This window comes from Acomys russatus, chromosome 8 (genome assembly GCF_903995435.1).
Source record: "Acomys russatus chromosome 8, mAcoRus1.1, whole genome shotgun sequence".
Lineage (NCBI taxonomy): Eukaryota > Metazoa > Chordata > Mammalia > Rodentia > Muridae > Acomys > Acomys russatus.
Window position 1 is genome coordinate 53,721,340 of NC_067144.1, and position 27,334 is coordinate 53,748,673.

The 27,334-nt window shown below is 35.3% G+C and overlaps 1 protein-coding gene across 6 annotated transcripts in view; it reads right to left on the bottom strand.

Annotated features, from left to right (window-relative positions):
- Nucleotides 1-8,633: 8,633 nt before the first annotated feature.
- Robo2 (roundabout guidance receptor 2) overlaps nt 8,634-27,334 on the bottom strand; it is a 1,234,122-nt gene continuing 1,215,421 nt past the window's right edge. For 3 of the 6 annotated variants that reach the window (XM_051150139.1, XM_051150140.1, XM_051150137.1), the window contains 5 exons: nt 22,536-22,718; nt 20,164-20,337; nt 13,082-13,354; nt 10,514-10,714; nt 8,634-9,543 (listed from right to left, as the gene is read on the bottom strand). In XM_051150139.1, the coding sequence (XP_051006096.1) occupies nt 9,542-9,543; nt 10,514-10,714; nt 13,082-13,354; nt 20,164-20,337; nt 22,536-22,718 (833 nt within the window). In that variant the 3' untranslated portion in view covers nt 8,634-9,541. The remainder of the gene's footprint in view (nt 9,544-10,513; nt 10,715-13,081; nt 13,355-20,163; nt 20,338-22,535; nt 22,719-27,334) is intronic. The other 3 variants (XM_051150141.1, XM_051150138.1, XM_051150142.1) reach the window with 3 other exon arrangements.

The following is a 27,334-nucleotide window of genomic DNA, read 5'->3' on the forward strand; positions in this document are numbered from 1 at the left end:
AGGTCTTTTTTTTCTCACTTCTCATCTTCTCCTTGTCACAGCCTTTCTTTTTATGGCTGTTGTGTCTGTGCTGTGTTCTTGAGATAGTATCTGCCCACATATCCTCTGCTGGCCTATAATTTACCATGTAAGCCTCACATTTACAGTGATCCCCCTGCCTATGCATCTGTAACCTCTTCATTATTAATACTGAAGAAGGAGCACATTTTGTATGCTTACAGAACCAGCCACATGCCATACACGTCATATGTAGGCAGGTTGTGATTCCCGGGTTTGATTCCACCCAAGACACTAATATTTTTGTCTTTTATCTGCTCCTTTCACAAGCGTGTAATTTTCCTCTGGAACATGGAACTCTTTTTTCCCCCTCCTGAATATGCAACTCTTAATTCTCTTGATTTTTGTGTTGGTTTATTTGTTTGCTTTCATTTTCTATCTCCTTGTACTACACTTGTCATTGACCAATATTGTATGATAAATTGATATGATCTTTATAGGCTGCGAGAGGCAATGTGACAGTGTCCCATGCTGCCCAACTAGTTAGGCTCAGAGTAGGAACTAGAAGTTTCTTTGGCTTCCAACTCTATACTCATTACTCTTTAATGATATGTTAACGAGAATTTGGGTGACACAAGTGGACTTGATTCTTTCCAAATGAGAATGTCTTTGTTCAGCTAAATCTAGCATTTATATTTTGAAAGAGTTTGCCATTTTCTATGTGTGTTTTTGTGCTTACTCTCCTAAGTCTAGGGTGCTAGGACCTCTGGAAACAATCCTAGAAAACAAATGGGAGGATAGCTCTGCTTCTTCTGAAGTTAGAGTGTATAGATCAGTCAGTGGTCTGTAATATTCAATGGGACGCAGAAAACAAACCAGCAAGCAGGAAGAGGGTAAGTTTAAAGCATAGAAAATTATTTTGATTTCATATGTGCACTGTAATTAACCCCCTCCCCAACACACACATTTACTTCCCTATAAATGTATCTCAGCAAACTCAGAAGATAAAGGCAGCTAACAGAAGCAAAATGACAGCAATCAATACTTGGGTTGCCCTGGCAACTGGTGGTTTGGAAGTATGCTACTGCCAAATGATGCGTATGGTGACAATAGTCTTCACTGAGCATCCTGCAAGAGAACCATTAGCCATCTGGCTTAAAGAACAGGAGTGAACAGCAGTGCCAAAGCAACGCACTATTTTATTCATGAGTCCTCCTACTTTCCAACCCAGGTTTCTGACCTAAGCTGGTAACAGAGACAATTGAAAAATAAAACCCAAAACCCACCTTGCATGGATTAAGCATAAAGAGATAATATTTTTTTTCTCTGTCCAACATCTAGGTTTTAAACTATATCTTTTCAAAATGCCATAGCAAAAGCAATAAGCAAATAAATAGAAACTGACTGCATAGATGAAATTGGAGGAATCCAGTCCCAGGGAGGAATCTGAGAACAAATTCTGCAGGACCATTTCTGATGAGAAGCCGCACTCTGCCTTCTCATTGCTGCCTTGCTATTCTCTCATATGACCACTGATGTCTGACAGAAACATAGGAACTGACTATTTTTCTCTCCGCCTCTCCCCCATATAATTTTTGTGAGGTTCAAGTTGAAACCCAGGACCACTGCCAGACAAACGAGCTCTGCCCATCAGCTACACTCCTGGCCGTCTCGTTCTTTTATAATAAGTTTATCTAAATAGGCTCCATCCTCTTTGCCTCATTTAATAATCATTAGCTCCTGGAGCCTCTGTCTCCAAATACAGAGACATTGAGGCTTTCAGCTTCAACATGTGAATTTCAGAGGGACATAATTTAGCTTATAGCTTTATGGTTCATGTGTGCGCACACACACTTGTGTGCCTGCAGGAAGACAACCCCAATTGTTCATCCTCAGACTATGTCTACCTTTTTGTTTATTTATGGGTTGGTTTTTTTTTTTTTTTTTGTGTGTGTGTGTGTGTGTGTGTGTGTGTGTGTGTGTGTTTGTTTTATTGTTGCTTAATTGAGACAGAATCTCTCATGGGCCTGGAATTCACCAAATAAGGCAAAGCGACTGGCCTGTGACGACTCCGATGAGTGTGTGTGTGTGTGTGTGTTTGTGTGTGTGCATAATTTCTATGCCTGAGAGTGTGTAGGGATATCATAAAAGTAAATTTCTTGTGTATCTTATTGCTGTAGAGTCATTTTGGAGGAGACTTTCAGGGAATGGATGATTAATTATATCTTGCCACTTCATAATTACCCATATTTAGGCCTATACTCTAATTATTTTTCATGTTTCCAAGCCTTTCTGTTGTTAGTCTTTAATAAGAGATAATCAACAACTCATTATGGTCTTGGGGGAGAAGTGACAGGAGGAGAGAAGGAAAGACCACATTTTATTTTCTGTTCCGTTTTTCTCTTGACGTTTTACTGCCCGCCACCGTCATCATTACCGTTCCTCTGTTCTTGTCAGCAAATAGCTTTATTTGTCTGTGTTGCTTGTGTGGTTGATCCCCAGGCAGATTGTTGGAAGATTTATATTCCTTGTCTTTTGTTCTTAATTTTCTCTAATGAAGCTACTAGTTGAGCCTTCAGGTCAGGTTTGTCTATGCTACGTTCAGTCATACATGTGTAAAAACATACTCTGACCCGGTCTCTGCTCGTCTGAGTGGGTTACATTAGGCTTTTGTCTGGCATTTCCTGTTGATGTTTATATGAAAGTATGTGACACACAAATATTTCACACTCTGTTTGATCTGTGATACTTATTCTACTTTATTTATTTATTTATTTATTTATTTATTTATTTATTTATTTATTTTGGCAGATGTAGTCTTTCCTAGTCTTTTCTTTTGTAGTCTTACCGCACAGATAGCAACCTTGACTACCTAGGAGTTGATGAAATTGACTCGTCATTTTCCAAAGTCCTGGAGATAAATATCACATCCGTAAATTTTACTCTGTCTATTATTATTTTTAGCAAAGTTATACGTCACATAGAGCCCAGGAATGATGAGACACTAGTTTTAAAAAACATTCTGTCGGGGGAACTATGTGTTGAGCTTAGTGAAAAATAATGGATGTACTTTAATGATTAAATTGAAGCCTAATGATCTTAAAAGTCAATTGTATTAGATTTTGTCATGGTTATTCTTTCTATAGGTAGCTTATTGTATATATATGGAATAATATAAATGTATATATAAAATAAATGAATATTAAAAAAATAAGGATAGCTAAAAAACACTGTCCCTTCCTACATTTTGTTAAAGCAATGGACAGCAGTCTCAATTCTGGAAGCAACTTAAATAATTATTTTCCCTCTAAATATGATTTTCCATCATCTCCTTGGAACACCTGATATTTGTATCTGTTTTTACTCTAATTGTCTTTGCATTAAAATAAAAATTATCAAGGCATGGCATAAAACTGGTAACTTTGGCACTCTAAAGTACAGTCTAGGGTCATAAATAATAAGGCAATCCCTAGGAGATTATTTTTCAAATGGCATTTCACACAGCGCTACTGTCATAAGAATACACTGATGAAAAAGACTTTATTGTCATGGAAGATTTGAACACCACCACTGGTGAGGTTGCTCAGTAGGGAATGGGCACTTGCTGTCAACTCTGACAAACCAAGGTGGATGCTTTAAGCTACTTTGTAAAAGGAGAGAATGGACTTTTCAACTTGTGTTCTGTCCTCTACATCTGTGCCATCGCATGTATACACATGTGCACACACATACATACACATAAATAATTAAGTGTAACTTTTGCTCTGTCCTCTACATGTGCCATGGCATGTACACACATTCACAAACCTGTGCACATGCACACACACACACACGACTAAATAATTAAGTGTAATTTTAGTTATCTTTAGGAGATTTGAGTGCCATCGTAAATAAATCAAGGAGTACATACTTTACCATATTCAATCATGGAGCTTCAACTCCTTATGCTCTTTATTTTAAAAGATTTACTAATATTTCACAGACTATTTTGGGAATGAGTAGGAACATGGAAAATGTGAGGGTAGTGAGAGTTGTGTATAAAGGTGGCATAGAGTTTATTGCTTGGGAATAAATCTCGAAGCTTGTTTACTGGTCTTTGCTCTTAGCATAAACTATTAATCAAAGGGTGCTTTCCTAGAAACCAGGGCAAGATTTAACAGAAGATATTAATCTACTTCTGAAGACAAAGGTTACTTTTCTTTCAAGTACTCTGCATGTATAATTAAATCTCAGAATCACTATTTCTGCTTGCAAATGAAATGAGTGAACAAACAGTCAAAGAAGCAGATTGGTCAGGTGCAAACTAGTGAAAAATATTGCCTAGCAAAACATCAGAATAAATTGTCTAAGATTGTTTTCTTTTACCTAAAGGCAATACCAACGCATTCCATTTAGGAACAGGGCACTGTGGTGATGTTGTCACAGTGCTATGGTAGTGGCATTGGTCTGAGATGGATGTAGTCTTAGCTCCAGGTCATAGTGTTTGAGTACAGTGTATCTTCCTTTGATTGTGATATAATGCACACAAGCCAATATAGAACATATAGATAAGACAAACAGATGCATGATTATATAATCACATACCAGGATAATATCAGGTATCTTGGTAATATATAATATTGTATGTCTATACACAAATGCTTTGAACTTATTAGCTAAACTTTTACATTTGTCTTTCCCCTTTTAATGCTTAAAAATAGTTTTGGTTATTGTCTTGTTTTATTTGACATTTCTTCTGGGAAGTATAATTTAGGCAAAGATCTGGTTTCTCCTATATGAAGAAAGTAAAGTATGTTTTCATAAATTGAAGCTATATAATGTTCTTTTGTGTGTGTGCTTTCATGTAACCATGATGTATATTTTATTAAGTGAGTATATACAATAGTTAAGAAAATGTGTGTAAATTCTTTTGGTAGTTTTGCACAGTTTCCTTGTCTTTTTTTCCACAATAGATATCCAATAAAGCAATAAAGCAATCAAGGTTCTCTCATTCTTATATCATTTAACACACTGGTCAATGGCATATGTATGTGCATATATACCTATATACCATATATACACATTTTCATTGTACTCTATACATTACTTATGATTTTCATAGTATCTTATTCCCCCTTTATTTAGCTAAAATAAATGGAAGTGAATTACATGCTGCTTAACATATTTTAAATGAATGTTTCAAGGTTAAATATTTTCCTCGTTTTTCTCCTTATTCCTATTGTTACTTTGGTCATTATTTTAAGGAACTCAAGTACAATTTTTGGAAAAGAATCACTCTATAACTATGCTTGTTAGTGAAGAAAGAATGAAATAGTCATGAAGTGCAACAAAGGAGGATATTTTTCTAGGCTCTGCCTGAGTTGATGCATCAGCATCCCACGTATCCCATGTGCTAACAGATGCATCATTGACCTTTATAAACAAGCAAACAAAAAGGGGCTACTTGCTTCCAGTTGTACTTATTTACCTTTCAAAATAACTTAGTACAGTAATTCTGTTGATCAAATAATTTCATTCAGTTTATTGCCTATCTCAACATCATTATGGGGGAGGCAATAGGACTAAACAGTCGTGCTGACAGAGTAGGATGTCTAATTTTAAATATTTGTAGTCTTTATTAGTGTCGTTTAATGATGAGTCCCTATGCGACATCATTTCCTACTTAGCACTTCTGATCCATATCTGAATTAGAAAAGGAAATATGAATTGGACCACAAAATAGTCACAGAGCTTTAAAAGTGACACAATGTTCTATTTTTTGGCTTGTCCACAGACATATTTGTTTTACATAAATGGCTTTTTTCTTACAAAATTGAAATGTGAATATATTTTTATTTTTCCCAGTGAATACACAATACACAATTCTTTGACAACACTATGAATCAATTTTATGCCAATTTCTTTGCTGATCTAACAATATCAAAGGAAACACATTTAGATTTGGGATACTGTTTGTTGACTCAAATAAACTACAATGAAAAAAATTTCATCTATAAAACAAAGTATAAAAAGTCTACCCACGGCCACAAAATCCCTTATCTTTGTTATACTTTAAAGCCACAACAAACATTTTAAAATTATGAGAGTAAAAAAATTTATAAATTGCATGTCATTTAAAAATGTGTGGTGTTTCATTTGAAGAACCCATTATGACAAAGCAAAGTAAAATAGTTTCACCTTTCAGATAATATGGAAAAACATGTTCATTTTCATTTCATTTTGCACAATATATAGAAGTAGTTGAACAAAGTAACAGTAAATGTTATGGATCTGCATATCATCAATACTGACAAGATCGCTTTTGGGGGAAGTGATCCAGAGTGGGAGTTCATTGATGTGTTTACTGTTTTATCATCAATGAAAAACATGGCATAAATTTATTAAGTAGAACTTGGTTGTGTTCCATGAAAAAACATACAAACTAGCAACTTAAATCCCATTCAAAATGGGATTTAAATATGTAGAGCACTAAATTATTATAACACAGAACATAATTAATCTGTTTTATTAGTTGAAGTGGGTATTTTTGCAAGGATTTACTTCACTTTGGTTGTATGATATCTTATACATTAATCTTGACTTTCCTAAATACTTCACTGAACTTTGCTCCAAATGCTGTGAAGGAATCAATGGTTTTCATAGCCCTGTTGTCTCCTACCTTACTTTTGTAAAATGGCATGAAAAAGGATAGGAGTTCCCCACTGCTTATGTTGGCATACCTGAGTTTGGGCACTGTTATCAGTACATTCCATAAGGAGATTTTGCCTGTTCAGATAGAAGCTGTGCTTGGGTCTGTCATGACTACACAGCAGTATTGCCTATGAGTTAAAGATGAGGTTTCTTTTCTGTCCGTATTTCCCTCTGATGGCTTATGCAGGTTTCTGCTCATGCCCACAGAAGAGTGAACTCAGAAGATCTCCTATCACATCCAATCAACAACAATATGGAAAGAAATGGGTATCTCAATCTGTTGCTTGATGATGAATGGATTTGTATATACATAGATGACAAAGGCTTTTAGTTGCTGATAGTATGCTTGACCTCACAGTACAAAAGCATGTAATCTTGTCTTCATAGTCGATATTGGATGCAAAATTTTGTAGTAATAACAGTCTATAATCCATATGAACACAATCAGACTGCTTAGGATCATATACTGAAGAAAGAAAGACATGGTGCTATAACCCTGAATTTTTCTGTAAGCTATCATATGATCTGTAGATATCATTTCTTATGAACTTGTTTTATAATAATCTGCAAAAGATAGTTACTATACATATGATATATGAAAGTTTCTCCCTAACTCATATTATTGGTGAACATAAAGTGAAAGTACAACAAAATATTTATCTTAAAAGGCCCTATGCTTTTAAATAGATGCCATGAAATAAGGAACTGTATAAATGAAAAATTAAATTTATCACATCTTAGAATTGACAATAATTATATAAACCTCCCCCCAGAAACTCTTCAATTTTTCCCATTTCCTTGTACCAGAGATTATCAAACTTCAGAAAATTCAGGCACTGATGGTAGAAAGTTGATAAAGGGTGTGTCAGAATTGTTTGCCCTTCCAATTAAGAATGTTAACTATATGGCACTAAGAAAATTTTGGGGCCCATGAAGAACATCACATTCTATGTTTGCCTGTGTATGGTGCAGTAGCCTTGGAACCATGTACTTCCATTATGCATTTCCTATGGTAATGCCATATGAATTGGCATCTGAGCCAATAATGCACAGTGTGTATTGTTAATTAAAAAGTACTCTACTTGAAAACTCAATACTTTTACCATCACACTGAATATTTCTCAAGGAACCATCTATTGAGCATATCATAAGGAAAAAAAAGTTGGCTGAACTACCATTTAAAATTGTGTAGGTAGCACATGGGAAAATGTCATAAGTGGTAATTTCAGGAAGGCTATCATCTACTTGACTTACATACATGTACAGTAGCTAACATACATTTCAAAGTCACATTGATCTTGGGCATACATAATTGATGTTCAGGAACTCCTTGTTCTCAAAGTCGTGAAAACAAATGAGGCAGGACACTGTTATTAATGTCCACTTACAAGATTTGGTTTTATTTAAAAAGTGTATAAACATGCATTTTTCTCCCTTTTGACTGTTCTTTCCAATTTACTCATTCAAAATGGGTCAAACAGATTTTAGTTGGTAGCCAATTTCTGAGAATTTACCAGAAAATATTATTCCAATAAATCTACTTAACTGTAAACTGAACATACTGCGAGCACTGCCTTCAAGCACGTACAACCTGGCTATACATTTGGTGGCATCAATTTCACTTTTTAATCAAAAGAAACACAAATATTTATGTAGAATGCATTAGTTTGTTCTTCTTAAAAAGTAGTGAACTTAAGTGACGTGGCTACTTCCTCTAGTATGTACTGTACATGTATTAGAAAGATGAACAAGATATTGCGATAGAGCTCATATTCAAGAATAGCCCGAGTATGCCCTAATAATAAGTTGCTTCTTTAACTATTTTCTAGAATTTCTAGGATTCATTTTCTTTGTTTCCTTGGGGAACTTCATGTTATAGTCTGACTTAATGAGTCAGAGAGATTAGTCATGGTAATTCAAAAATGCTGTTTTTTTTTTTTTTTTTTTTCTTTCCCAAAGCTGTAATATAAATACAGATCTCTTGAAAAAACTTGATCTCATTTTGCTCATTGTAAGTCTCAGTTAGGTCAATTACAATGGCGGGTAAAGTTGACTCTAAATAAAACTTTAATTATATTTTTAAAGCAAGTTAGTACATCTTTGCAACCAGCATAGTTTAACACATATTCTGTCTAGACTTAAACTCCCTTCTTTTGACCCCTGCTTTCGTCAATAGTAAAAGCCATCTTTCTGCTTTTTAAAACTGACTCAATATCTGATGTTTCCAGAAGACTTTGCCAACACCTTTATTCCTTCGCATCTTCCTATTTCTACACCTCCAAACGAAAACCACCTAAGAGGATTGGTTACACCAGCATTACCCAACCTAACTTACAGTACAGAAAACTCCTTTCACATTCAATCTTTTCTTCATGTCATGAGGAGTAGAGATTTGTGCTTATCACCAAATAAAATTGCAGTGCAAAATTTAAACATAAAAGTTACACAATTAAAAGTTAATATATGGCACCACAGCCCATTAATTCACATATAGTACAACAGACCAGTAAGAACAGACAATAGTATGAACAGAGCTAAAAAGAGTGAGCTTGCATAGCAATGCACAAAAGAAATTATATACAGAGGAAAATCCTTTTCTTCCTGGAGGGCGTTTTTCTTTCTTTCTTTTTCTTATACACTCCTGACAAGAAAGAGTTAAGGTGGGTGGTGTAATTAAGAGAACACAAGAAAATAACTGTGGGATATGTGTGGCTGTGTGTCTTTACATTGCATTTACAGTTTTTTTAATAGTACATAAATAAAGAAATTGTTCATTGCACTGTTAAGTGTTATCACGTCCATGAGTTTGGACCTGATGGTCCTCAGAGCATCTTTGTATGTCCCCTCTCAGTTACTCTGAAAAAGAGAATAAACAAAAGTTATAAATATGGTTTTCTCATGTGTTAAATATTCTTCTATCATAGCTAGCAATAAAGCCAAAGCAATGAGAGAATAACTAATGATTGACTGCTAAGTATTGCGTTTGTGAATTTAAGTAACTTCCTTTGAAGATCAACGGGGATAGGGAAGTGCTGGGGAGCTTGCAGATATGTGATGCCCACTAAGGCTTTCTTGTTGAACTTATCTAACTACAGATACCACCAAGAAAGTTTTAAAAAGGAATCCAAGCATATGTGAGTCTATAAACAAACCATGATAGCAAACTTAGTTGTAGACAATGGCAATAGCTCAGATTCATACAGAATTTTTAGTTCTGTTACTAGTTTGCCCTCATCCCAGGATGAACTAGCTCCCAGCGCTGATGTGAAACCACGAATAAACCAACATTTCACTCAAGGAAGCAGATTCAGAAAGAATTTACATTCTTTGTATTTTTAAAATATAAGAATAAAATAAAGACTAAATCAAGTAGGAGGAACTTCTAAAAAGGTTCGTGAGGGCTACCAAGAGCAGTAAGAGCGTGTGTATCTCAGTGCTAGGAGGACCACAATACATTCAACTCTCATCACAACAAACAAATAAAACTAGCAGGTGGGCCATTTGCTTCCTTTTCTTTATTGTACTAACTCAAAGAGGGCAAATACCCACTCACCACAAAAGTGTCTTGTAAGTATTAAGACTAATTACCTACATTAAAAGAATTTTATACTGTTTCAAGTCAACTTCCATTACCAACAAAATGTTTTCATCATTGACCGCTGTAAACAGTTATCCTCAAACGTACAGTCAATCCTGAATGAAATAACTGAATCTGTCTTTTTAGCAGATAAAATTTTCTATCATTCAGAAATTTGTTTAATATAGTGATCCTATCAGCCCAATATACTTTCTGAATCATGATGGCCTTTGTAGTAACCCAACTTACATAATTCACCTGTAAACTGTCCTTGACTGCTTGAGCCCCCGTATCCAATGTCAAGAAGGTCACTGGTGTTCTTCTGGTGGCTGCCCCGCAACACCTCGGTCTTCCGAGGGCCAGTAGACCCTTTAGAGGAGGCTGTTCCCGATGAGCTGTGCCCACCTGGAGATGGGAAACTGGGCTTGCTGTAGGGCACCAGGGACTCTTCTAAAAAAGAAAAAAAAATTTAAAGGACTAAATTAAACTATGACACAGGTACCAAACACAAACCCAATCCCTAAATATTAAACTCAGTCAGTATAGACAATTTTCTTATTTAACTCTTGAGCAAAAATAAAATTATGATATTTAATTGGTCCTGGATATTACAGGAATTGCCACATGCAGGCCACATTTCCTACAACAGACACTGAGTGGAATAAGTCAAACCAGATCATGGCATAAGTACAGAATAATATTTGCAAGGTTTAAGTTCATTATAATCAAGAGCTTCTAAAAACACCAAACAAAATGTAGTTTGCTTGACAAAAACAGTATCTGAGAATGCCTTAGAGTTCAATGACATTCAATTTAATTTTTTCTATTACAACCAAAGAGACATCATTTTTGTTTTAGTTTAAATTATGGAAATATTTTCATAATCAGTTTAGACATAGAACTTCATATTCAATTCACGAAATAATCTTCTTAAATTTCTGATTATTGCTTGAGCCAACAATCCATTGTTTGAAAGGTTCTGTGTTTAATTAAAATAGGACAAACATTAATTATGATATATTAATGTTCTTTTTAGATATAGTCTCTCAAAAGTAAATTATGTGTTACAATCAATAAGTTAATACTAAGAACTGCTCTTCTATTTATTCTAATCACTCCCTGGCTTCTATTCCTTAAACTCTACTATTATTTCTTATAAGTTTATGAATATACATCATAATTAAATGAATAAAAACTGATTATTGAAGTTACCAGTTCACTCTTTAACTAGTCTTTAATGAGAAAGGGCATACAGTGTCTCTTTTACAGCTGGTATCCTTCCAAAATATTTTATTAAATCTAGATATTGGAATTGTCATTTCCTGGCCCTTTCACAAGATGAACTTTCCAAGACTTGAGCTTCTCATGGTGACAAAACTTAATTGAGATGCATCGGGTGAGGACATACCTAGGCAAGACTAAGTATAAATCAATACAAAATAGAGAAAGAATTGCTTTTCTGAAGTTGTGTGTCTGTGTGCTCATTTCCAGCATATACTAAGCAATGGTGTATGCTTCCCCAAACAAGTTTTTGTGCAACAGATTTACTTCCCCCAAATACATGTAGGTAGGAATTATGAAGTTTATATTGTGAAATTTCCAGAATTTTTTCTTTATGCGTAACAAATTATCCCTTCCAAGTATGAAATTGACCTCCATTTAGTCACATGTAGGACATATGAGCTCAGTTATACTTTTTCTAACTTTAGAGTGCCTGATTCTGCAGTCTTGTGATCTGAAATTAATTATCCCTTTTTGAAAGATGTTACTTCCCTTTCAAATTAGTGGCTACTTCAATCAGTAAGTTGCAGGTTGAGGCTAAGTTGAAGCAAAATAAGAAATTTCTAGTAGGGTTCTAGGGCCCTCTGGATCCTTCTACTTTGCTATTCTCCCATGCTTCTCTCATCTAGAGTCCCAATAGGATGTCCTCCCCTCTGTCCCAGTTTCCTGGTAAGTGAAGACTTTCATGGGACATGCCCCTTGGGCTAGTATGCAGATATAAGTGAGTATATACCATTTGACTATTTCTGCTTCTGGGTTAACTCACTCATTATGATCATTTATAGCTCAATCCATTTGTCCACAAATTTCAGGAATTCCTTGTTTTTAATAGCTGAGTAGTATTCCATAGTGTAAATGTACCATAGTTTCTTTATCCATTCTTCTATTGAGAGACACTTAGGCTGCAGGCACAGTCATAGGGGAAGGGAGTAAGGGGAAAGTGGGAGGGAGAGAAGAATGGGAGGATACAAGGGATGGGATAATCATTGAGATGTAACAAGAATAAATCAATAAAAAAACATGACCAAAAAAAAAAAAAAAGAAATTTCATCTTCTTAAAAAATACTCAATAGGGGCTGGAGAGATGGCTCAGTGGTTAAGAGCACTGTCTGCTCTTCCAGAGGTCCTGAGTTCAATTCTCAGCAACCACATGGTGGCTCACAACCATCAATATTAAGATCTTGTGGACAGTCATGCAGGCAGAACATTGTGTACATAATAAAATAAATAAATTAATTAAAAAAACAACAACAAACCACAAAAATACTCAATATAACTGAAGGATAAAAACATTAAGCTCTTTGCTGAGCACTCCAGAGGAAACCTGGAGGTTTCTGAGTGGAAGGACCTTATACAGGGTTAACTTGCTGAACAGGGCCCTGCTGAATGTGTGCTGTTAAGCTCTGTTGAAGAATTCCAGTTTGAACTGATTTGAGGCAAATCCAGGTACCCTTAAGCAACTGCCATTCCTAATATACCTGGTAGGAAAAAAAAAGTGGTAACAGTCACACTTTCTTGGGACTGTGAAGCACACACCTGATCCAACCCCTTGTTTGTGTGGGGCTTTCCGTGTGTCTTCTTGGCGTTCTGTAGAGTTTATCCAGTTCTGGGTTTGACGCTGCCACTCTAGAGCAGTTTTAGCAGGACAATCCAATGAGCTCTTTGTGTCTTCTAAGTTGGCTGCTTGTTGTCTCTCTAGAGAGCTTCCTTTTCTCTCTGCTGAGTTTTCCACGTTACCAGAATGCTGGCTCGGGCCTAGCTGCTGCCTTATACCCTGACCTGGTGGGGGATCTGGTGGCGGGGGAAGATCTAAAAATTTTGAATAATGTTTAGAATAGACTAAGATTTCATGAAAAATACAAGTTTAAGTTAAAGTTGAAAAATTAAAAAAAATAAAGAGAGAGAGAGAGAGAGAGAAAACATCCTTGCCCTCTTACAAGCATCAACCATGCAAAAGATTGTGGAAAATAAAAGTCAATTAATGGCTATTCAAAATGAATGTTATTGATCTGTCTTCTACCTTCTTGACCTTGCATCTTTGAATTGAAATTGACTCTTTTCATTTATCTGTTCAACAAGAAACATATTTTCAACATCATACTAGGGTCTAGCATTCAAGGTAAAGAGCAGTTTGTGGTTTAAATTCAATCTACTCTTCTTCAATGTACAAATATTACGAGGGGAAAAATCACTGTAGATTCTAGCAGCTGTGCTATTAAAAGTCACTGAGAACAAAAGCACTCTTAATGATCACCACAGAAAAGGCCATGCTTTGGAAATTAGGAACTACAGGGCATTTTATATGCAGCATATGACTGTCTCTACGCAAGGGTGTGCCACATTGAGCAATAGTCAAAGGGTTAAGCTAACTGTATTAAATGCAATTAACATTCTGCCTGACAGCTGATCCTGCCTGTTCGTTTCATGAGTTAGCTAATGAGTTACAACTAATACATTACAATCTTCCCTTGTATTAATTTTCATAAGTAATAACCAATGTTCAGAGCACAGATTGAATATGCTGTGTGGTGAACAGTGTAGACAATGTATCATGGAAATTTGAGATGGCAAAAAAGAGATAAAGTTTTTGAAAGAACTTTTTAGAAGAGATTGGACATGTCCAGAGTGCTTATAGCCTGAAAGAGCCTTTAAACTTAAACTTTGGAAATAAAGAAAAATTAAAATTTGAATATGAGCTATCTTTTTAATTTTCTTTGCTTGCTCCTCAGATTTTCATCTCTACATTTTGAATGTCTTCAATTATGAGCCTACATTTCCTTTTATATCTTTCTTTTTTAATTTTATCTATTTTATTAAACATTTTTATATAAGCATTTATATTATTATACATATATACAATAAACTACCTACATAAAGAAACAATCAGGAATTATATATATATATATGCCTTACATTCATCCTGTTTTGGCTATTTGTGAGGCAACAGCTATCCTTTTGTATATAGAGGCAAAATAAGTTTAATTTTAGATACATTTGCACAGAACCCAAATTTAAATTTATTCTTTACACACATTATATGTATTTCTACTCAAATGTGTGGTATTGTACCCATACAACTGAATTATAATACAAAGTTTATTTCTAATACTTTGAAGGTACTATTTCAGGATGTTTAGGATAAGTAAGTTATACAAGTTAATTGTTAGTTCAAATCATGGTCATGTCAATTACTAGTCCTATTATATCTTTGTAACATTTTTTAAACTACATTGTTAAAAACTTTATACTCTTCTAAACATTCACTTGTATCTGAATGATCTAATATTTTTTATAAGCTATTGTAAATTTTGTGGCTCATCCATAGATTATATAATTATGTTGCTTATTTATAAAATTTTTACTTCATAAAATATATATTTATTAAATAAATAAAGGATCTACTTAGTGCGGGCAGTTATTTCCCATTCCATTTTAAAAATATGGGTTTTGTTTCCAATAATACTTTGTGAAATCAGAAAGATAAATCTAAATGTTTGTACACGGAAGCCGGCTCCCTTAAGAAATGCTTGTGTTCACTTTTAAAAGCTATGCTCTTTGTTTTGTGAGGAAAATGATAATATTTTCCATTGGAAGGATGATCACAGTTGAACATTTGGTTTCGAGGCTCTAAGCTAAAGTAGCATGCTCACCTCTTATGAGGTTAAATTAGGAGCTCCTAGTCATTGATAAGAAAGTGGATGCTATCTGGGTGAATAGGACTACATTTGGAACTTTTCTCAGGCAATAATGTGCTACCTGTTGCATGATAAACTCATGAGTTTGGTGCTTCTTTTACACTTAATACTCACTTCGTTTTGTCTGTGTTATTATGAATGCAAGCTAATTATTTTATTTGAATTATTAGACTTAGTATGACAGGAAGGCAAAATGATTGTATTGGCTTCTAAAATAGCATATCTTGTCATTGATTTTTGTTCGCCATCTGAGCTGTTTAATTTCTAAAATGGCCAAGATGGTATTTGCTTATGGCAGCTAGAATTCTGATGCCTATTTAATTTGACTTGAAATTATATAGCTTCATAATGATATAATATCCTTAGAGATTTTATCTTCTAAGAATAAAGGGCACTGCATGCGCATCGAAATAAAGTGGAAAGAGATGGAATTACAAATGACTGTGGAAAAAATAAAAGTACATAATCCAATGCATTTACTCAAATTAAATTTATTATTCAATTCTTTGTGGAATCATGTCAAGTAAGTCAATTCACTAGAGTATCTCACTGGCCCACTGTGGGTTAGCTATTGTCAAACAATGACAGTTCAATGACATAGGTACCTTATTATTCTCATTTATTTTCAGCTAAGTGAATGCGGGGTAGATGGGGGAATGAATCAAGCATTTCCAGCCTGAATTTCTTTTTTCATAAGACCCAACTCATAATTGTGGCCACAGTAACCGGTTAAGCTCAGATATTAACAAAGCACCTTACACTTAATACTTTAACCTAGCTTTGCATCATCATATGAAAGCATATGTGTCCACTATTGTGTTTTTCCCTCAGTCAACTGCAGTTCCCTTCTACACATTACCTAAACTGTGAAATCATTTTTGAATCTATTTCTTTGTGGCCTAAATTAAATTACATTTACAAATCCCATTAGTTCCATCTCCAGTGTCTTACCTTTCTTATTGCTTTTCCTGACCCACCGAGAGTGGCATGAAGCACCTCAGGTATTATTTGTAAGGCTTCCAACCATCTCAATTTTTACCCTTCTGGGCCAGTTAATTCTTGGCTATATAAAATCTAGCCTGACTTTGTTGAATTAAAAATATAAGATTATGCCACTCTCCTACCTCAAATATACAAATATGATTTTGTAGACACATGCACATGCGCCTGCGCAAACACACACACACACACACACACACACACACACACACACACACACACACACACACACACAACTTCCAGGAACTTTTCCATTCAGGATACTATAAATATTCATGATTGTTCGTCAGTCAGAGGTCCATAAATATTACTCCTTGCTTGTGTCCCAGGTATCATATTTTATCTTGTTTTTCTATCTGCTCCAGTTATATTTCTTTCTTTAAAAAAATATCAAATATGTACCAGGACTTTAATTGCTGGTATCAGATCCTAGTATGAAATTTCTTTGGATATAAACATTGTTCTTTTACTGATGTTATTCCTGTCTACTCTCATATGTCAAGTTGTTGAGGGTTTCCCTGAAAACACTGCATTCAAATTCTTCCTCCTAAATACTTTACAATTTCCTGTTGTTTCTCACTCCGTGCCAACAATCACCATTTGCATACTTTATATTATCACTTATGCATTTATATTGGTCTGAACCCCCATTTTTTTACTAGAATGTAAGGAACAGGACACTAAGGAATCAGATCCATAATATATGCTCAATAAATATTTAAATGGAGAAAGCAAGGAGCTTGTAAATTTTCAGAAAGCTATATTGTGGCAGATATAGAAAAAAACTCTTTCTATTAAGTGGGAGATAAAGATTAGGATAAAGAGAGTACAGTTTGAGAGTAGATAATGTCAGAAGAACACATTGACTGGGAATCATCTACCATATTTTGTCCAGAATTGGTCAGGATATTTCCTTCAAGTACAGACAACTTGGATGCAGCAACTCCTGTTTTGAAGAGACATTCCACTAGAGAAGCAAGCATGTCCATATACATGTATGGGTTTCTACATAGCCGTTGGGACAGAAACTGACATTTCTTATTATTCCGAATTCCTCTCACTGGACACAGAGAAAATTACTTTCTTCCCTCAGAAGGTAATTTGACACAAGGAGACAGCAATCCTGACAATGATATATGAAAAGTCACATGTGCCACTTGCTATTAAGACATTCTACTATCAACAATAATCTGTCATTCTGTATTCAGAATCCACAAAGCCCAACCTTAAAACTGATGTCACTGAGGAAGAGATGGGTGAGTTGGTAATATGGCTGTTCTGTGAGCAGGAAGATCTGATTTTAATCCTCTGGCACCCACATAAAAAGCAAAGGCAGCTGCTAGGATGGGCACCTATAATCCTGGTCCTGGGTAGCCCAGACAAGAATATCCTTGGAGCTTGCTACCTAAGCAGAGTGTACAATTTTTGACCTTGAAGGACAGGGAAAAACTCTAGTACTAAAAGAAAAAAAAAAGATAGAGTGGTTGCAAAAGATGCCTATCATTAACTCCTAGCTAAACATACATGAATTAAGCTCGCCACATGTGTATCCATCAACATATACACATGAACTTAAATACACACACACACACATGTGCACAGTGATGGTATCCCAGTCTCCCCAAATCTTAAAGACTTGTGTAACTAGCTGGTTAAAGGACAGTCAGCTGACCTTGAAAGATAATTGTGTCAGTGAGAATAAGGTCATAATTGTGCTAATATGTTGAGGTTAAATAGTCAAGAAAACAGCCAAGAATGTTTACCCCTAATTAATGTGCTCCTAAAGATTATTATAAATTCTATAATTTAAAAGTTTCCCTGTAAAAGTATTATACAGTATGTGCTAGTAAACAATGACGTTCTGAAACAGAATGATTTGATCAGGAAATACTTATTATTGTTTTTGGTTTAAACTCAGCACAACAGTGAGAGCAGTTCATATATTGAGAGAATGAAATCAACACTACAAATTACTTAAAGTGATCAATTAGTCTTCAGAGCATCTAAAGCAAAAAGAAAATTGCGAATGTGTGTGTGTCTTGGGAGATCAAATTATAGGCCTGTGAATACACCAATATCCTTAACTTTCATATTTCATGAAAATACTCCCCCCAAAAAGAAAGTAAGCAGTAAAACAAGTAAACCCTAGCAATGTTAAAACAAACACACTCGCTTGGTGTTTTGAGTTTTAGAATGATAAGATTTACACTACCATGATGGCTGCTTATTTTCTCCTTCACATAAATAAAAAACAGGACCATTTTTCTTTTCTGACTAATGTTTTACTTTATCTTCTTGTGACTGAGGCCTAAGGACTGGGTCTAGCTTCTCCAAGATGAGCTACAGAAATGCCTGAGTGGATTCTACCTCAGGTAATTACATGTTGTATTTTAGGGTCTTTCCAAATGGCTTTAACATTCACCTTGGCTAGGCTCATCCTCTTGATATTTAATAAAATGATCTCATGATAACATTTGGAGCTCATAAAAATGTGTTTCTCAGAAGGTGGGAGAAATTTTTCTTTGCATCTCGAGTTACAAGAAATACTTTTAAACATATTAAGTTACATAGCCTTGGAAGGTAACTTGAGAGTTGCTATACTTAGAAGATATGAGAATTGAGTTGAAAATATTATAACAAGAATACTCTGTAGGCATAATAAAATAATCATTATTGAGAATGTGTGTCCTCCAGTAATATTGCTTCCTCAAGATAACAGTATTGACTGAAATACTCAAATATTAGATGCTATGTACAAATAAGATGATTTAAATAAGACATCAGTGTTCAAACTATGCCACCACCTCATCTATCAATGAAGTTTTATTGAAAACCAGGCACAGCAATTTGTTTTGAGACCTGCTTTCTTGTGACCCAGGCTGTCTTCTAACTGGAACCACTTATATTGCTGATTCAACATCCCAGGTGTTTGTGGGGATTCCGTGTATGTGCCAAGGAGCCCAGTCGATGCAGTGTTGGCTAACCGATCTAGGGCTGCATTATTATGCTCTGCAGGTATTCTACAAACTGAGCCACACCCTCAGTTACATTTTAAAACTTTTTTTTTTTATAGGTGCATTCACACCACAAGGAGTGGCTTTTGGACATAATTCCCATGCTCCCCAAAGTCAAAAGTATTTACGATTTGTACATTAGCAGAAAAAAAAAAACATATTGAGTTTTCTTTATGAGTACAGTCATTATGCCTCTAAAATTTGTACACTGAAGTTCATCCTAATGTTTGTTGGTATGGCATTGGGAGGTGACGCCTCTGTGAGGTCATTTGGTCATGAGGTTGGCTCAGGGTACTTACGAAAAACACCAGAGAGACCCTTTCCACTCTGTGAGGTCACAATAAGAAGGCACCATCTAGACTTTAAAACTGAGAAATAAATGTCTGCTTTTCATCTTTTCTACTGTTTATAAGATTGTGATCCCATCTTGCAGCACCACAACAAAGAAAGTCTTCATAACCACAGCATATGGCTGCCCGCTAGTTCTGAAATTCATGAATCCAGATCTTTACTAAGTCATTTCACAGTCTTCACTTAAAAAAAAAAAAAAAAAAGAACCCAAAAGATTGCAGGTGCTCTCAGTTCTCATACAATAGCAAGTGCACATGCGCTGCCAGTTTTCTTCCTCAAATTAAAATGTGATGCTGGAAATTTTCAAAATAGCTGAAACGTTGAAAAGTTTCTTTCTTGAGATAATAGTAATAATAATAATAATAATAATAATAATAATAATAATAATAAATTCACATGATTGAAAAAATGTGCTTTATTTAAACATGGCATGTTCTCAAGTATCTGGACTGGTAGGTATTGAAGTAATGCCTAATCTACAAAGCTACTTTCCAGAAGTTAATTATAAGACAGAGAATATTTCTTCATGAGGAGATGTTAGTTAAGACAAGTAGCCTACCATCTGGCATCCCTTCCCTCCGATGAGGTAACACTGGCTGTGGGTCCATCCGTCCTCCCTTGTGTTTTTTGGTAGGCCGAGACCTCTGGCTTTGACTCAGGGCTGCACTGGTATTACTGTCAGTAGAAAATGGGCTGGTGGGCCGAGGCCTTTGAGAGGAGGTAAAGGCTTTTCCTGAAACGAAAAGCAGGGGAACGGACATAGAGAAGATCACTATAATGCTCTATCTTTCCTTGCCTTGTGTCTCTGCTCTTACTAGATTAATGACTATACCTACAGGTGCTGTTTAAAGATACAGACCCCTCTACATTCTGGCACACAATGCATGACCTGCTGTAGGTAACTCATCCAATTTTTAATAAGCCAAGAACACCCCATCCAACAAAAATACGTTTTAAGCAAATGAACCTGAAATAAATTTGCCCAACCAAAGCCTTCCCACTGCTTGATCACAGTTTTATTTAGTCTTGACAATCTTGGTAATACTTTTATAAATCTATGCAAAATGCATGCCATATTTCCTTTTTCAAAATAAGAAAGAGGATTTTTTTTAAGAACTGAATTGTGTACTGTGTTATTTGATCAGTCATGCTTTACTCTAAGAATCTTAAGAATAGTCACATTTGGAAGTTTACATGATCAATCTACTAAGATGCCTATATAAAATTGACCTTACCACTTAATGTTGATACCGAGTAAATTCTACCTCTTTAGCAGGAATAAATAAGATCAATATAGAAGCTAATAGGTTATAATCTTGGTGTATATCCAAAATGTGATGGGTGTTTTCTGTGCAATGTTACTAAATCTTAACAGATCCAGCACCCTAATTTTAAAAGTAAAATGTGCTATATTTTGATAGCTTAGAATATATGAATGGGATTTATTTTGGAGGAAAAGGTCAACTAATACATTTCCTACAACGAATTATGTAATTCTAGGTTTATTTCGGAGAGAGAGGACTGGTTTATGTGCACATATTTATTTTCTTGTGTATATTTTCAGTTCATGCAAAATTATCATCTGTAGTTACACTTTTCTAAGTCAAAGTGACTTGATATTGCTTAATGCTTTATTAGCAATTTGCATACACACTGCACTTATGCCTTTTAATTTATTAGCTCTCTTGCACTATCTCCCTTCTTGGCCTATAGCAAATGCCACAAACAGCACTCAGGCAACATAAAGATTCTGACTTATGCCTTAGAAAGCAAGAAAATTCAAATAACAGCTCTATTACAACATATTTTAGTTTGGATGCTATATAAAAATAAACCTTTGCAATTCCCAAAATATTATTCCATTTTGTTTGAAGAATACTTAATGTACACTAGAAAGAAATACTGATGGTGAAACTTATAGACACCATCCAAGACATAGATTTTATAAGTTGAGAGTGTAGCAAAAGTTCAAAGTCTTTTTTTTTTTTTTTTTGTCATTTACTATTTGAACACTATTATAATTTAAGAATACATTTGATGTTTCATTTGCTTATTTTGTTAAGACAGTACATTAAATACACATATTATCTTTCTATTATGTGCAGCTAAGAAGTATAGATACAAATATAAGGGCATATACATCATGCGTAAATTTTTGTTTTCCCAAAAAAATTAATTAAAAAAACCCTCTTTTATTTAAATTGCAATTACTAGAGTTAACCTTATCTTTTCTGTGGCATGAGATGCATATAACAATTATATAATTTGACCTTGATGCTATTATTTAGTGCTCTTTGAAATCAAAATGAGTTTACTTTAAAGAGCAATATACATGTAGATATGTAACTACAAATGCATTTGGTGTATCTTTAGCTAGCATCCTTTAAAACAAAGAGTAAATTATTGTATTAACATCTTAGTCAAACAATTAGGACCATCAGCCAAGTGAACTGTTAGATAGTAGTCTTAGACCCATTCACCCCATGCTGAGAAAGCCTTCCCAGGAAGTGCCTCTGCAGAAAGAGATAGGATAAAGTAAAGTAGTGGAGATCAAAGCTAAATAATTTTAATTACCAGGTTCATTATTGATTTTGTGAGGATTTTGCAATGTGTAAGTTACTGAAAGTTTAATGACAATCTTAGTTGTGGCTTTGTTGTAATATGAAAAGGAAGCCTACTGCAATTAACCAGCAGAGCCATGAAGAAAAAAAGGTTGCGTGGATGCAAGGTAGTGAGTAGGGACCTATTTTTGGCTCCATAATATTAGCATCAAAAGAAAGTTCTGGTAATAGACCATCCACCCAACTGTGTTCATGCATATTTTAAGAAGCCTGTAGTTAGATTCACTGAAAAGAAAGAACAGAAGGAAAGGTCAGTGTCCAGAGGACAGGATTCTCTCATGCAAAGAGTGTTGACTTGGGGTCTACCAACCTGTTCTTGTAAGACTGGTTCCATCCAGCCTAAAACCAGCTTTATCTGCTGCTGCCACCAATGCTTGTGCAAAGCTGCCGCTGGCAAAGATGGAGCCATCTGAGGAGCTACCTACGCTAGATCTATGACTAGAAAAGTTACGATCCTCATCAGATGCAGAGCCCCATCCATTTACCATTGAACCTAAAAACAAATGTAGTGGTCCAGTAAGTTGTATATATCAAATATCTCATCTGCTGTAACACAGTGTATAATGAATAAGATGGCTACTTCATTTCCTCACTGCTTCTTTAAAGTTCCATTGTGAGTTCTTTACCCCACTACCATCTATGTCTCCAACATCTTATCTCCAGAAAAACTAAGGCCACTTAAAATCGGTATTTATTTTTTGCTTATTGATAAAACACATTCCAATTGATTTGATTCTTACATTGATTAAATTATCTCATGACCATATCCCTATAAAGACTGCTATGTATATTTATCTTCCTATGCATCAAGAAAGAATGAACTTGACTGGAGCAAATAAATGTATTTAAAAAGAAAAAATCAGTTAAAAATAGTTTGACCGCATTTTAATATAAGTTCAGGCTCCATCAACTATATCAAGACTTTAAAATAAAGGTTCTTCATAAAAACAATAAAAATTCATACATCAAGTGTCTAAAGATTGTCACACCAACATGGAACATAAGGAAATTGTGTTTTGCTGAATTTCTATTTATGACAATGTTTCTTATGTAATTTTAATTGGATTAATAACTCATTTTTTGAATGATAATAGTTTCTTTAAAAATAATCATTATGAAGAATATTATGTTCGGTCTTCTGCAAAATGAAACACGATGGTAATAGAAAACTTGAAACTTTATGTGTAACTAACTTCCCTTACTAGAACTTTGAAAATACTACAAGTAGCAATTTCTTAAGAATCTAGAAAGTCAGTTTTCGATTTAAAAAAAAAATCACAGCAGGAATTTACCCAATGATTCACTTTAATTAATATGATATTTATTTAAGTTTGTTATACGATTAATTCATAACACAATAAACTACTAAGTAGTGCTTACCAAAATATATTTAGAAAAGTGTGACAAGTGTGTGTTTATAAAATCTGCTTCAGGTTTTCTAAATGACACAAACATATATTTATGAAAAATGGGTGAAAATCAAATTTTATAGCTTTTGGGTTTATTCCTCTTTCCAAGAGAATAGAGTGACTAAGAGTTTGAAGTACTTGAAATGTTAGTAAAAGGGCCAGTGACACAGACAGACACATCCACTCTCAACACAGAGAAAGCAGAATCCAAAAGGAATCGATACGCAGAGATACTAACATAATGTTAGGTGGAGCAGAGATGGCAGTATGGACTCCACTTGGCAAAAGCATATAGACACATTCATTACATGTTACGCTCCAAACAAATCCCCTTGACATAAGCCACTGCAAAGAAGCTACGATAAATAACTGTAGCAACCCAGCCTCTTCAGATTCATATCTGGGCTAAAAGTCACTGTCAAGGACCAATAGGCCATTCATGGGACATATCCCTTGGGCTAGTGTATCAGGAAAGTGGGACAGAGGGGAGGACACCCTACTAGGACTATGGGTGAGTGAAGCATGGGAGAATTGGGAAATAGAAGGATCCAGAGGGTCCTAGAAACCTACAATAAGAACATTATGATGGGCTGATCTGGGTCCAGCAGTCCTGCTCAAACTATGGCACCAACCAAGGACAATATGTGCAGTAAACTTCGATCCCCTACCCAGATCTACCCAATGGATAGGACATTCTTCACAGCTGAGTGGAGAGTGGAGTCTGACTTTCACACAAACTCTGGTGCCTCACATTTGACCATGTCCCCTGGATGGGGAGGCCTGGTGGCACTCAGAGGAAGGATAGCAGGCTACCAAGAAGAGACTTGATACCCTATGAGCATATACAGGGGGATGAAATCCCCCTCAGTCACAGTCATAGGGGAGGGGAGTAAGGGGAAAATGGGAGGGGGGGAGGGAGAGAGGCAGGGGAGGATACAAGGGATGGGATAACAATTGAGATTTAATATGAATAAATTAATAAAGTATATTAAAAAAGAAAAAAATGCAAATAAACTGCCAAAAAAAAAAAAAAAAAGACCAATAGAAATGATGCAAGGGACAGTGTGATGTAATGCCACAGGGGATAAGGAAAAGTCCAAGGTTGTTCGCGGGAAGGCTCTCCAATGACTGTGGAGCCACAACTGAGAGTAGGCTGATAGAATCAGAACCCCCATTTCTGTCCCTTCCACAGCCTGTTTCCACTGTTAAAATTGGCATACCGTCGTTCTTTCACCCATGAGTTTCATTTTTTAACTCTCTAACTTGTTTCTTTCTGGTGCCTGCAGTCTTCCTTGTCATTGTCTAAATTCCTTTCTCAAGAACTTGCACACTTCAATTTCTCAGCCCAAAGACCTCTAGACTCCCAGTATCACCACATCCACATCCTTCTTTCGCGTCGGAGTCACTGCAGCCTTTTTACTACGCCGTCTATCTCTACACTATCTGTGGCCACACAACACGATCTCCCACCATGTAACCTTACTTCAGCATTGCCACCACCTCTACTTTCCAGTGTCTAAATGAAGGGCTCTCTGCTTTCTTGATTCTGGCTCACCCTCGGTCTTGTATTAAAATCATTCTCAGCCCCTTGATTTCCTAAATACTATGCAAAAATAGTACATTGGTTCTATCCTTTGATTGTAGCTGTTGTATAAACATTTCCTAAGAAGAAGAGTTTTAGAAATAAAGAACTACCTGTCATTCACTCTAATATATGTTATACAGAGGCACTGAAGTGCAGAAATTCAATAAAGATCGACATATTGGATAAAATGTATTTAGTATTTTCATGTTCACTGTAAATTCTATGTGTGAGTCTCTATGATGTATAATGTCTTAGCAGTGACGCTATGTTACTTTCAATGAAACATCTCTCTGGACATTCCTAAACAATTTATTTATTTATTTATTTATTAAATAATGTATACTATAAGTGAATTTTTCTTGATTTAGTCAAAGGGAAAATAATGATGTCATTGTCTAGCAACAAAAAGTTATAAGAAATACAATTTTAAGTATAAAATGGACCACTGGGTGTGGCACATGACTGTAATCCCAGTACTCAGGAGGCAGAGGCAGACAGCTCTCTGTGAGTTTGAGGACATCACAGTCTACAAATCAAGTCCATGACAGCTAAGGATACATAGAAAAACCTTGTCTTAAAAAAAATAGAATGTATAAAATGGAATGAATTTTATGCATATTTATGTATACATGTTATGCTGTACTAAATTAAGATTGTGATAGTTTATAGTGTTTTTAGTGAAGGTGAAATGATGAATTTACTTTAAGACATAATTTTATTTTTATGTGTAACTCTTAGTCACACAAACTCATACATTTAGTCTACCATTTTGTTATTTCAATTTTTGCCCCCAATATGAGCAATCCAAAATACTTGAGTATGTTGCTTTTGGGCCAGCTCTGTGTTTCCATATGGCAGTCTAGCTTATCAACAATTGAGTCAAGCAAGGCTGTAAAATGCAGAGGGGAAAGTCCCATGTCACAAGGAGCATACAAGTGGCATTCTGTACAACCTCCTCATAAAAAGTCATTTTTTTCTCTTTTCTCCCAAAAGAGTTTGTTTTGTCCCTCTCTGTAGTATGTCCTTCGTGTGAAATTCCATGCCTGTGTTTTTCACATCCTAAAATTGCCTTTGTTTTTCTCTGACTTTCTATCCATCCCTAATCCTTTCTGACATGTCCTTAATAACCCCCTGTTCCACCCCCCAATACACACAAAATGTCCTTCTTTAAAGTACTCCACCTTTCTCTGGGTAGACTGAGTAGCTGAGTAACACAAAGACAGTCCTTCCCATAGTGGTCAGACAGAAGAGAAACTTGAGTTACTGCGTTACTTATTTACTTCCTATTCCCGCTAAGAACAGAGTATCTGCATAGAGGAGTTCAGGGTTGAAGAGCCACAACCATGGGCATGTTGCCTCATTAGGCCTTGAAAAGCCAGAGGATTCAAAGCAAAACATATGGAAGGCAGGTGTATGTTGTCTTGGCCCCTGGACAGTTTAAAGCAAGGAGTAGAAAGCAGAGAGAAATGAGATGTTGACGTCTTTGCTTTCTCTCTAACAAACATTATACTGGACTAGGGTAAAATCTACACATGGGTTGGGGGGTGTCAAACTTTCTGGACACATTTCAGCACCATGCTATACACTGTGTATTAAGATTCCTTCCACAAAATTCTGAAAAGGTATGTTTTAGGTACTGGTTTTGACCTTTAGTGGCTATATTTACTTAAACAATTACATAGGACAAAATGTAAGAGAGAGAGAGAGACAGAGACAGAGAGGAGAGACAGAGAGACAGAGACAGGTTCAGAAAGACAGTCAGAGAGATGGGGGGGGGGAGAGAAAGAGAGGGAGAATGAGAGAGAGACAGAGAGAGAGAGACAGAGAAAAAAGCATTAATTGGTAGATTAAAGAGTAAGTCATTTTTATAATAACAGTGTCTTTCATATTTTTTTTATCATAGATGTGAAAATACCAGATAAGAACAACTTGGCTGGAGAATCTTTACAAATTGCAAGCTGTTCATACTCCTCTGACACATTTTAGCCACAAACATAATCAATACATATTTAAACATTTAATGAAAAATGAATTTATGCCACATAGCCAAATTTATCGGTGTTTGCAGCTTCAATCTTTCTAAACTCTTCAGCTTAAAAATGCTGAAAGTACAGA